The sequence below is a fragment of the Asparagus officinalis genome, chromosome 4 (assembly GCF_001876935.1).
Source record: "Asparagus officinalis chromosome 4, Aspof.V1, whole genome shotgun sequence".
NCBI lineage: Eukaryota > Viridiplantae > Streptophyta > Magnoliopsida > Asparagales > Asparagaceae > Asparagus > Asparagus officinalis.
In genome coordinates, this window is record NC_033797.1 from 143,008,016 (window position 1) to 143,021,458 (window position 13,443).

Here is a 13,443-nt window from a genome sequence, read left to right on the forward strand (position 1 = left end):
ATTAATGGCCTTTTGATTTTTACTTGTTGGGGAGTAACCCTTCCCAACCGACAGTTAATGGGCGTAACATTTAGGCTATGAACCAAATTAACCCAGAAGCTTAAGCATTTGGATTACTTTGGTCCTCAACCTATGTTTAAGGCCCACTAACTTCTAGATTGTGCTCGATTCTACCCCAGCAGGTTGCTCTCCCTCCATTGGTGAGTTGAGTTGGTACTATCAGGTGCTGGAAATGGTGGGTAAAGAAAAACAGTTGAACCAAATCTAATGAAAATTAGCATATGTTGATTGAAACTTTAAATCTTACTGGCATGGTCTTGGTTCTCACGTAGGGGAGAACTTTTCAAAATTTAGTTAAAAATGTTTATTTTCCTAAATCTAGGACTATGGCGATATATTGTAACATACTTTTCTATGGTTACAGTTAAGCACATTCATTTGCAGTTAGTTAAATGTTATATTATACATTTAAAGATTTCGTGACAGTAGAAGGAGCTCCATTATTGATCATCGTTTCTGCAAGGAATGTCTCTTTTTGGGTGTCATTTAATTTGCAAATGGTTCTAGAACTTTCTTCTCTCTTTGTATAGACTTTTCTGCCTTGTAATGTTATGCTAGTAAATGCAAGGAGATAACGTGATGCTTATTCTAGTAAATGTAAGGAGGTACATGGTGCAAATTGCTGTCTTATTATAGAGTTATCTTTTCCTTAGACTTTTATTATAAATCCGTATCTTTCATATGATTAGGACCATTTATAATCCTCTGTCATTGGCTGTGTAGACACCTCAATCTCCAATCGTGCGGACAGCGTCGTACAATAAATATTGTGTAGATGAATTCCCCACTGGAACAAATGCAATTGTAGCAGTGCTAGCTTACTCAGGGTAAGGCATCAGTTATTGTTTTTATTGATTTGATTAGCCTGTATTAATAATTTTTCTCTTTAACAGCTATGACATGGAAGATGCCATGATCTTGAATAAGTCATCCGTTGATCGTGGGCTGTGTCGTGGACATATATATCAGGTTACCCCTTCCTACAACTCTCCCTTCCTTCACCCTGCCCACCTACCCACCCACACAGACACTAACATTACCTATCCTCATACGTGAATGGGAACTATTTTGGTGCAGTGTGCACATATACATATGTCTTCATGGAAACCTTTATCCTTCCTTTTGCCTAATTGTAACGACACCTGTCTGTCGATTCAGCTATGGGATGTTTCATTCAATTTTTTTGTATTGTTCCATGAATTTCAGATCTTAGCTTATGGTCAGTTAAAATTTCTTTTGCAGACAGAATCAATTGACTTGGCAGAGAGGCAGGAAAAATCAAGTAAAAAAGTCTTTGCAAGAAGCAATGATAAGAGCATGAGTTCTTCCATTGATTCTGACGGGCTTCCTTATATTGGACAGGTTTGTTATATGCTTAGGGATGTCATCTTCTGCGTCGTTTTTTTATTTACTGGTACTGATCTGGTCAACATTCATTGTCTGTAGATGGTAAAACCAAAAGAACCACTGTATAGCACTTACGATGACTTGACTAGCGATGTAAAATCCACTCTTCTCAAGGGATCAGAACCCGTTATTGTTGATAATGTGACTGTTATAGGTACAGCTTCAAAGAACTGCATGCAAAAGGTATCTTTTGGAATCCTTGAGTTCTTCTTTTTAGCACATCCCAGTTATAATTTCCAATTTCTAGAAAAGAAGTGACGACTGATTAGCTGCTATTGAGTAGTAGAATTGTAAAACACCTAAAAAGGAAAAAAGAGATATTCAAAGTGAAAAAAGAATAAATCTATCTTGTAGGCCCAGAAAGTTCCCATTTAGTCATAGCGATGATTTCTTATGACCCTGGAATGATGGATTTAATTCTATGACAAGAAGAATGATATCTTTATGTTTTTGAAGACAACTTTTGGGCCACTACAGAGGCACAGAAGAACTTTTTTTGCTGCTGTTTGCAGGCGCCTGCTGCATAAAAATAGGGTACTTGCTAATGTGATGTGTGTGTGTCTGATTCAAATTCAAAGTAACTTAAGCAAACACAATCTAACTTCTTCTAATTATTTCCTCACATTTTATTTTTCTTCATTTCTACATAAATTGAGCATTCGTTTGTAGGAAAGTGGTCGCTATACTTCATTACAAATATATGGAAAAAAAATTTTGATCTAAAGTTATGCATTATCATTGCTTTTTTAGGTTTCGATCCCTTTCTCATCCTGAAAGATAAAAAATAGACGAGGCAAGGAGTTGAGTCTAGGATTGAAAGCAACATATTTCCCTACGATTTTAAGTATCAACGAAATCAAGTATATTCAGCTAAGATCAGGCCATTTTTTTTTTGTCAAAAGGAAGCAATATGCTTCTGTACTTCAGTTGTTTTGATTTTGTTTTCATAGGGACATACAAAGAAGAAAATGAGAAGAGAAATTAAGGGACTCCAACCATGACTTGTGAGAGAAACCTTAAGACTGACAGTAGTAAACTGCATTCCTGTAAGTTGATAAAGGGTTTTTTTAAGATACTAGTCCCTCAAATCTTCAATAATTTCATGATTTTTTTTTTCAGAACATAAAATAAATACATCCACATGCAACGCATTTGCACTATACTAGTTATGACAAACATGAAATGTTGTTGAAAATTTTGTAAGTGTAGTTGATTTGCTGCAGTTTGATTGATCCAGATTTGTTGACTTTTTTTTATGATAGAACTAGGACTGGATTGTTTATGCATACCCAGGTTTGGATTAGACACTACAGACGTTATCAGTAACTACTTATCCAAAAGCATAATTTAGTGTTATTATTTGGGTCAATAGTGTATGTCAAGCAATCTTAGCATTTTAAATGCCCTTCGCATGGGACTTCCAGCCATGTGGAAGAACCTGAGCACAAAGGTTACTTGCTTGGAAAGGAAGATGAACCTGAAAAAAATAACACGAGCCTTAGATTTCCAATTGTGTGCTTGCAGACTAGGAGTCATGGAATCTAGTTTCTGATATCAGGCCCTGCATCCCCTTTTATCATAAAACATGAGCTAAAGGTTCTGAGCCAAAAATGTACTTCAAGTAACACTTCATGTTGCTTACCACTTTGACCTTCCCACTTTCTGGAAAGATCTTTGGATATCAACTTGTAAAAGTAGAATAGTGGTAAACAAACATGTTGACATTTTTTAAGTTGGCAACTATAGAGGCTTAAGGCTAAAACCTCTTCAAGTTATGTAAATAAAGAAAACTAAGGTTGGAAATGGTTTGCTAATATGAATTTTTTTTCCATCCGTGAAATATAATCCGAGGAAAATTATGATAGCAGCCACACAGTACTGTGCTTTTTGAAGCGAGGATAGCTAACGTACTTGCAGAATTATGAATGCATTTTAACATAGTAGAAGTGTTGCATCTCACATATTACTCAAATGACATTTTCATTTTGGTTCCACTCTGCAACGTATGCATTTTATTTGATGCATTCAGAATTCCGATTATTCTTCACTGCAGGTTAATATACGTACTCGCCGCATTAGAAATCCTATCATTGGTGACAAATTCAGCAGCAGACATGGACAGAAGGGTGTTTGCTCTCAGCTATGGCCTGATATTGATATGCCATTTTCTGCAGTTACCGGAATGCGACCTGATCTCATAATTAATCCTCATGCATTTCCTTCCAGAATGACAATTGGAATGCTTTTAGAATCTATTGCTGCTAAGGTACTAAACTTCGGGTTACGGTCTTGATGTTTTCTGTATGGCTGCCTATATTTTTCATTTTCAACAGAAGTGACTAATATTCATTTTCGGGACCATAAAAGGATGATATATTTATTTCTTTTTCTTGTTGCAAAAAGGATCTTTAAGATTATTCCATGTCAGTAAGTCAGCTTATATATAACTGCCGATATTCTTAATTTGAGTGGTAAAAACTCTTATAAGTCTAATAGATATTATATCAAGTAAATCTGTAGGTAAACTGCAGGCTCCTTTCTTCATATACACGCATGCAATAATGTTACATGCATGGGACACACACAGAGACTTTGATAGTTATGAGTGGATGACTTGTTTTGTTAAATGAGCTATCAAGAGATAGGCGATGATGAACTCGAGATTCAAGTTTCTAATTAAACGCGACACTAACTGAGATGACGTGGTTAAAAAAAAGAGCTACCAAGAGATGAAGGGTGGTGAGAAATATTGACTAGCGAGTTGGCTTCAACATGTCACCTGATGCCCATCTCTTGGTAGCTCATTTATCAAATCAGCTGTCACTTGATGCTGTGCGTGCGCACGCGCACGCCCGTCTTTCCCAGACATGAATTACCTAGAAAAGATCAAATGATTTAGTTGACCAATTATACTAAATTCTGAAGTGTTGATTTGTTGACATCTGATACATGAGTGAATTGCTTTGCAATGAATTGATGTTTTTGTTTGTAGATTGTTCATGTCTAGTAAATCCAATCTATCAGCCTGGGTTTTTTAACCCGATCACCACCTTTTAAATACGATCAAGAGCCTAGCCCATTTGTCTCTCTGTGCGCCCGCGCGTTTTTGGTTTGTGTAGGATCTTCCGTTATATGTGTGTATATACATCGAAAATCTTGTACATACTATGAGGTTAAATCGAATGGATATAAAAGTAATTAGCTTCTTATAATAGATTGTTTCCCACCCTAAGGTCTAGAAAATCTTTTACATACTATGAGGTTAAATCGAATGGATATAAAAGAAATTATCTTCTTATAATAGATTGTTTCCTACCCTAAGGTCAAGCATAATATACACAAGATTTTAGATTTTTGGTACATGTACATTATAAGACGTGAAGATGAACTTGCTAAGCTGCGTAAATAAATTGGGGAGGCAAAATCAAGTTTCTTCCATCATAGGAGGAAATTTTGTTCTTGAAATTGCCGATACTCACGTTTCTTTCTCATGCACACACATATATGGATATGAGGTGACATTATTTTGCTACATGTGCCCCTTAAGAGATGGATAGTGGTGAGACTTATCCCGTTAGTCAGATGTCGGCAAGTGGACCTCAACACTTCTATCTGTTGGTAGCTTGCTCTGCCATGTGAGTTGCCAATTCATATCCCATGTACACACACATGCATACATGCAGAGATAGTGGGCAACGAATTTGGGAAATGATGAGTCCGTCTACTTTTTCCCATTAGATTGGACTAGTAATGTGGTCCCATAATGTCCTCTTGTGGTAGCTCATTGGATTTAAATTATATTTCCTGGAGCTTGAGTATACTTTATACTCGATAGACCTTAAAGTTATTGTATGTTTTAATGGGGATATAATTAAATTTGATAAACCTCAAACTATGATGAGATATCAAAAGTAGTTCTAAATATACAAGGAATTTTTTTTTTTCTGTTTATGGGAAAAGTTGGGGAGGGGAATAAAAAATAATTGCTGTTGCATAGGTATTTAGCGTACGTGTATTAATGTATGTCTTTGGGTATGTAGGTAGTACGCATTTCTTATATTTAACAATGAATTTTGTAACTATCCACAGGCAGGAAGCCTTCATGGGAAGTTTATAGATGCAACACCTTTTGCGAGCTCAGTTGATAAAAAGGATGGAAAGGAACGCTCAGAACGAAGCTCTTTGGTTGATGAACTGGGCCCTATGCTAGCATCCCATGGGTTTAATTATCATGGATCAGAGGTCTTGTATAGTGGATTTTATGGTACAGAGATGACTTGTGAAATATTTATTGGGCCTGTATACTACCAACGGCTTAGACATATGGTGTCTGACAAATTTCAGGTGAGCTATGGCTTTTAATTCCTTAGTTATTTCTGTGTAGTTCTCACTGCTGGGTCACTATTGATTATGTATTGCAATATGTTGACTGCTTGCATTGTACAATAGTGTTTGTACTCCTTTTTATCTTGTATTTGTTAGGTAAATACGCTAAACTTCAACCATTTTCATGTTATCCTTTCTGGCAAATTTAAACCTCAGGGTATTTATATCAAATATCTGCCAGTGGCTCTTGTTTTAGTTTTGATTATAGTTTGTGAATCAAAACCATCATATATTTGCATTCTATTCATAGGTTCGGTCCACTGGAACTGTGGACCCAATAACCCGGCAACCAGTCGGAGGAAGAAAGCGAGGGGGAGGTATTCGATTCGGTGAGATGGAACGAGACTCTGTTCTTGCTCATGGAGCTGCCTATCTCTTACACGACCGTCTCCACTCTTGCTCGGATTATCACATTGCCGAGGTTTGCTCTTTTTGTGGCAGTTTACTTACTGCGACAGTAATTCAACAGCAGAAGAGAATAGTGCAAGAGATTCCAGGGGTTCCCCAAACCAGAACTCCGAAGAATTTTACGTGCCATGCCTGCAAAACCAAGAAGGGGATGGAGACGGTGGCGATGCCTTACGTTTTTAGGTATTTGGCCGCTGAGCTTGCAGCCATGAATATCAGAATGGAGCTTAAGCTGAGTAATAGAGCTGGGTGCTAAATTTAGGAGTAAATTACTATGTTTAATGCTCAAGGCTTTGCCCGTTTGTACGCGCACAACCGTTGGGAGGAAGAGCGAGCGCTTGAAGGGTGGTGCTTGTTTTTTTGATAGAATTATGATTTGTGTTCGAAAGCTAGCTTTGAGCAGGAGAGCAAGTGTGACATTTTGTAAGCATTTTGTGTTTTGTTAAATAACTAACTGAGTGCATTTTTGTAAAAGGTGAAATTATTTTTATTTGAGAGCAAGTGAGAGTTTCAGGGGATTAAAATTGCAATATTGCTGTTCAAGTGAAGCTTTGAAATCTGTATGGAAACTAACGGACTGTGCTTTGCAGCGGCTAAGATCTTGAAAATTCATGAGAACATCTCCAACCCAAAATTCCAAAATGGTGTAGTTTTTACATCAAGTTGGTGTAGTTTTTACATCAAATTACTATTTCATCTCTAGTTTATTACACCAAATTTTACACCAAATAAAAAAATATGAGGAATGAAATGAGATATGGTTAGAATATTTAATTTGTTATGACTAATTTTAAGGGCAAACTGGGAAAAAGAAAAAAACTTCATATCTGCAGTGTTGCGTCATTCCTGACGCAACACTGTAGCTGCGCCCCAAAATAGCGCAGGTTTTGGCGCTAGGTTGGAGGTAGTTTTGATGTTTTTTTAGCGTTAAAATGGTTTTTTGAAGTAAAGTTGGAGATAAACTCTGAGCTAGTTAATGTTCCATAATGTAGAGTTTAAACTGTTCAATGAGTTAATTATGGCGGTTACACGTGTAATTTATTTAACTAGACATTACATGGTCTCCTATAGGCAAATAGAGATTGCACTTGGTCCCCATTTGGAGAGGTTGGTCTGTTATGTTCTACACATTATAAATTTATATGTATGGAGCTGCCTAAATTTATCCATTTCCTCACCTGGACTGCCCAGAAGTATTTTTTAAGGCTAAATCGCACTAAAATACCTTATGTTTCTCTAATTTGGCACTTACACACCCTTAGTTATTGTCTAGAACATTTATATACCTGGAGTTGTTTAAAATTAACAATTTAGTACCCTCTGTTGTGCGGACGTGAAAATTTTCATCCGGAAGTTTTCTATGACATACATATGTTGCATTTAGATCTTTCTAGCTACTAAATTTGCTAAACTTACTGTTAAATCTAACTAAATTTTATTTTTCAAGGAGAATCAGAATATGTTAAAATTAGAATTTGGGTAGGATTAACAGCAGATTTAATAAATATTAATAAATAAAAGGCTCTAACTTTAATATGTGAATATTACACGTGGGAACTTTCATTTGAAATTTGCATAACAGAGGGTCCTAAAGTGTTAATTCTAAACAACTCAGGGTATTTAACGCTCCGAAAAACAACTGAGAGTATATAATTGCTAAACGAGTGAAGCATAAGGTATTTTAGTGCAATTTAACCTTTGCTTTTTAATGCTCCGATACCTCCAAAATTTGAGTTTTATTTCACTTTGATACTCTCAATTATATTTTGTTAGATTTTATGTTAAATTTGCATTACATCCAAGTTGCTCGGGATTCAAACAGGTTAAACATTTCCAGCGAATCGAAGGTATCACATGCTGAGCACGTGATGTGAACTTAATAATAATCTAAGAAAATCTATATAAACCAATCTAAATGGGTATCGAAGTGAATCCACCATTCTATATTTATAGGAGGATCCAAAGAATTACTGTTCATGCTATACTAAATATTACAGTGAGTTACTGTAGCATAAACAATGAATCGAATTTGGTCTCCTCGCTCGAAAATGCTGTAAAACGTGGATTCTCCTTCCAAGTATAGAGGAATAGATATGATTTTTAAATCAAATGTATTAAAACTTAGATCATTTAAGTTTAAGATGCGATGCTTAAAAAGAAAAAAGAATCATGCCAACAACTCATCCACCACATCTAATAAAATATTATTTTCATCCAACAACTCATCCATCACATCCACCACATCTAATAATATATTATTTTCATCAACAACATCACTCAACTCATCTCATCTCATATTTAAAAATCACCCACATCATCCAATAAGATTGTGACAACTCATCTCATCTCATTAACATTTTATTTCTTTGTTTTCATCCCAAAAAGTTGTGAAAACACATTTCTTAATCTTGGATCACATCACCCAATAATACAATGACAACTCATCTCATCTCATTTCATTTCTTATTTTTAAGAATGAACCAAACAAATTTTTTTAAGAAATTGGTTTCTTATAATTCATTTCCTTATTTTTTTCGCCAACCAAACAACATCAAAACAAGTTTTCTTAAAAAATCACTCACATCATCCTATAATAAGGTGACAACTCATCTCTATTTCTTTGATTTCTTCTTTTTTTTAGCAAATCAAACACTCCCAAAACAATTCTTTGATTTAATAGTTTTCCATTTCTTTGATTTCCCTTTTTTTTAGGTAAACAAACAGGCCCTTATCGCAAAAAAAAAGAATATAAATTTTTATGTTTGTTTAAAGAATAAATAAATAAATAAAATCGTTCCCAAAACTCGGCTCGTCCTGCGCCTCTCTTGCCTTATCCGCTCTCCTCAGTTTTATCCTCTCCTCGTCGCCTTCCCATAAATATCTCCTCCTGAAAAAAAAAGAAGAAGAAAAAAAAAAAATCCAACAAACAAAAATATCCTATATATCCCCCCAAAACTTTTAACACCATCCACCGAAACCCTAACCCTAGATCCAATGCCAACCCCGGCAGCACCCCTACATCTCCTCCTCCCTCCCGATTCCCGCCAGAATCCCATCGCTCGCCGCGTCGAGAAGATCGAGGTCGGTGGGCGTCAAGATCCGTTGCCAGGTCGCCGTCCCCACCGACGTCTCCTCCTCCTCCTCCTCCTCGTCGCCGCCGCTCACCGACGAAGAGCTCGAGGCTGAATCCAAGGTCGGGAGGAGGATCAGGGTCAAGTCCCCGTTGAAGGTCTACCACGTCCCCAAAGCGCCGGACTTGGACCTCGGGGGGATGGAGGGGGTGATCAAGCAGTACGTCGGGGTCTGGAAGGGGAAGAGGATCTCGGCGAATTTGCCGTTCAGAGCCGAGTTCTTCGTCGAGGCTCCTGGGCTGGGGAAGCCGGTCAAGGTCGTGGCGCATTTGAAGGAGGACGAGTTCGAGTACGTGGAGGGTGAATGAGGGTTGAGCTCCCGCCGGAGGATTCGACGGGTTCGGGGGGGCTTTTGCATATAATAACGTGATGTAAGATACTACTCTCTGTTATTTTCAGATGATTTGATAGTAAAGAGGAGATGGTGATTCTGTAGCTTCACTCGGGTAGGCCTCTTATCTGCTTTACTTCCTTTTCATGGTTAATCCAGTGAATTTGAATGGAAATGCGTAGAAGCATTGAAAAACTCTATTAAGATTTTGGGGCTGTAGAAGCCCGTGTTATCGACGCTCAAATGGGCGGCGCAAATTCGCTTTAGGCGCGCATGCGCAGGGTGCAACGCGACGCGGGCGCTGGAGAGAAGCAGGCTGCACGCTGCACAGACTGCGTTACGAGATAGATAGTCAAGCACAAAAGGGCATGTTTGTGAATTTTCACATAAAAATGTGTCAAGATAAATAATATCTACTACCAAATCGCAACATAAGCAACATAAGGCCTTAATTCCTAATGCTGACACATCCAGCATAGCAGTGAAGTTCAATTTTCCGAATCAGAAGTCAAATCAAGACTAATATCGAAGCAAAATCAAATCGTAAATTATGGTCCTCAATTGGTTAAAAAAGGCCTTATTGGCTTATTTTACTCTTCGGATATGGGTTATTGGGTACAATGGCCCGATCGAAGTGTTAAAGAACAACAATACATGGGGCTAGTCTTGCGTGCACCTTGTGCTCCTCATGAGGCGCACAAGGCACTGCTACATGAGGTGCGGGGCGCTTCGCCACCTCCTCGCATCGCAAGGCGCATGAGGGGCCGTGAGGCATGCGCCTTTGATAACACAGGTAGAAGCAATCAAACTCGTAAACTTATTCGATGTACTGTGACCTCAAGGGAGTGGGCATGAACTTTTGTGGTTTTTTTATTTGTGAATGATATATTGATATCTAGGTTTGTGCTTATTTAAGTGTTATATAAAACGTGATTGGTGGTCTCAGTTGGAAATGGGTTAAAGGTAATTTTTGAAGCTTGATATAGAATTCATTAGTAAAATCTTCGAGGAACTTGGCAGACACTTGTGGGAGATGTTGGTCGGCAACTTGTGAAAACTAGATGGTTACATAGGTCTTTAGAACTAGATGACTGGTTTCATTTTATACTCTTGGGGTCGTCTCTATGGTTAACGTGCTGATGTGCATCTGGACATTCATATGCGAAGAGAAAAACATAAGGAGGTAGGTTGCTTGCAGTTTGAATTAGTTTGTTGGAGTCAATTGCTACGATGACCGTTGTGTTGAAGACGAGGGAGAAAAATGAAACAAAGATAAAGATCGTAATATGATTGTTGACATTTTAGCTTATTCATATAAGCAGTGTTATGTACGCAACAGAGATGTACTGCAGCAGTAGTGCTATTCAGGGATGTTTTTCCTCTGCGATTGTTAGACTACTATGTGCTATCTTCTTTGATGCAAGTGCAATGTCTTTGATTTTTCTTCCTTTATTACCTCGCATCAGTTTGCTTGGGATTGTGGTTAAGTTGAGTGTGGTCATCTATTTCGCGACCGAATTCTGTTCTGGCATTCTTTCTAGTGGAAAACTTCATTAATCATTAGGGACGAATCGCGAGTTTTCTTCATCTGTACAACATATCTGCGTTGCTGATCGTATTTGTCCACGGTTAACTGTGTTGAAAACAACAATTCTTGCAGCGTCGTTGCCTCGTCGTCCATGCCTATGTTTCTCAACAGTTGGTTTCTTCAAGTTTGCTCATGTTTATCATCCCTTTTGGCTTTTGGAAGAGCATTGTTTTAAATATCCCCGACATGGCCCGATATATCCCCTGATATATCCTTTTACAGGGCTTGCCGCAACCGATATGATCTTTAAATATCCTTTACCGCTTTTTGGCTATTTTGAGTGATAAATCCCCGATATGACCGATATATTAACCGATATGTGGACCAATATATCTTTTTATATAGCTTGTTGCAAAATAATAGTGTTTGGAATTTTTGGACGAGATATCAAGATTTTCCCATTATATCAAGTGACATTTTGCCCTAAAAAAAACAGATCGAATGTTGCAACGTTGTTTTGCACTTTTGTTTGTTTTAGAAGGTTGATTAGTGATCCTAAACATATATTATTCATATTTTATATGCTTAAATTTCATTACATATGTTGAGATTATATTTTAATGCATTATACTATGTATGCAAAACATTCATTATGACATTCCGATATTTACCACATATCCTCGATATTCGTAATCCAATATGAATTTTGGTCATCCGATATTTCCCGATATGCGATATTTAAAACCTTGATGCATTGCATAGATTTATCCAGGTGATCCTTGAGCCATTTCTGTGTTCCGCTGGTGGTCGTCATGATGCCTTAGAAAAGGACAAATGCTTCTCTTTTCATTTGTATATTGGTAAGTTATTGTTATTATTGTTTCAACAATTTATCATCCTATGGAAACTTCTTGAACGGTTGTGTGTGAATTAATCACTGATAAGGAAAAGGAATATTCCGTTTTCAAGGGATTAACGTATGAATTTGTTAGTTGATTACGTGAACAAAATATGAGTTCCAGACACATTGACATAGCTTTGTAATTCTATTCTTACGGATAGACGTCCTTACTATTTGTGTCAAATGCGGGTAGAGTTTGATTGAATTTTTTTTATTATACTCTATTACTCTCAAGAGTTATATTTGATAAATGATCAATTAGTTCCCATCAATTAATAATAATTTGAGACAGAGAAAATAGAAATATAGCGCCATGTATATATCAGTGCCCCTCTTGACATTTACCTTCTATGGTGGTTGTGAAATATCTATCGTGCTGTAAATATGGATGATACATATTGTCTGCATCTAGTCCGTTTATAAAGTATATATCATATTTATTTTATAGACAAAAGAATTTCATCTTGTTTTTGTATAGCAGAAAACTGTTATTATTTTGAGATAAGAATTTAGGTTATGTACCAAGTTATGAAGTAAGAAAAAGATTAAAGCGAACTAATATCGGATCATATTATATTGTATTATACTTAAACTATCTACTAAAACATTTGGATGATTAATTTTAGATTAGCAGTAGTCGATTGTACAGTGCCTTAGAAACAACAGAGTGGGAAACATAATTATTTCCAGCTGAAAGAACAACCCTTGAGCTCTCTAGAAAGCTCCGTCCTGTCGTTTTCAGCGATGACCATCTCAAGGCCATCATGTCTCCACGTTGCCTCAACCTTTCTTGACAAAAATGAGTAAAAAAAACTCATCAATTTTTTTTATCAAAAACAAAGGATAAACCCTGTCATATGTATTAACTAACAGGTTTTACAAAAAAAAAAAAAACAGGATACGAATTGTATCCAAAAATTGGAAGATAGAAAGACTAGTGTAGACGTCAAAAAATGCTGAAAGATATCCAAATACAGCTCAAGAGGAGATCAAAAGAACACAAAAGACAATGTAGACTGTCTCGGCACGCGAGACAGTGTTTACTGTCTCGCCGTGCGAGACAGTGTTGTTTACTGTCTCGCCCGCGAGACAGCCTTCAAAAGATCAGAAACTGTTTTGTAACCGCCGACACGTGGTCACCAACTGTTCAAGAACGTGGGAAACGTCGTGGGCGAGAATCACGTTGATAACTGCCAAAATAACAAAGTTGTAAAACGTGGGAAGGCAGTTACAAGAAAACTGCTGGGCGGTTGAGGATTTCCGAGACAGCATTTACTGTCTCGGAACCCGA

At 37.1% G+C, this 13,443-nt stretch overlaps 2 protein-coding genes across 3 annotated transcripts in view; both read left to right on the forward strand.

Moving 5' to 3' along the window:
• The window catches only part of LOC109839621 (DNA-directed RNA polymerase I subunit 2), a 34,287-nt gene extending 27,437 nt beyond the window's left edge, over positions 1 to 6,850 (forward strand). For both annotated transcript variants that reach the window (XM_020408119.1, XM_020408120.1), the window contains exons 21-27: positions 784 to 887; positions 954 to 1,029; positions 1,303 to 1,422; positions 1,507 to 1,650; positions 3,521 to 3,733; positions 5,557 to 5,811; positions 6,104 to 6,850. In XM_020408119.1, coding sequence (XP_020263708.1) covers positions 784 to 887; positions 954 to 1,029; positions 1,303 to 1,422; positions 1,507 to 1,650; positions 3,521 to 3,733; positions 5,557 to 5,811; positions 6,104 to 6,517 — 1,326 coding nt within the window. In that variant the 3' untranslated portion in view covers positions 6,518 to 6,850. The remainder of the gene's footprint in view (positions 1 to 783; positions 888 to 953; positions 1,030 to 1,302; positions 1,423 to 1,506; positions 1,651 to 3,520; positions 3,734 to 5,556; positions 5,812 to 6,103) is intronic.
• On the forward strand, positions 8,177 to 9,898 carry LOC109839424 (ferredoxin-thioredoxin reductase, variable chain-like). The gene is made up of 2 exons (XM_020407848.1): positions 8,177 to 8,257; positions 9,251 to 9,898. The coding sequence occupies exons 1-2, from the start codon at positions 8,177 to 8,179 to the stop codon at positions 9,698 to 9,700; spliced, it is 531 nt and encodes a 176-aa protein (XP_020263437.1). The 3' UTR covers positions 9,701 to 9,898.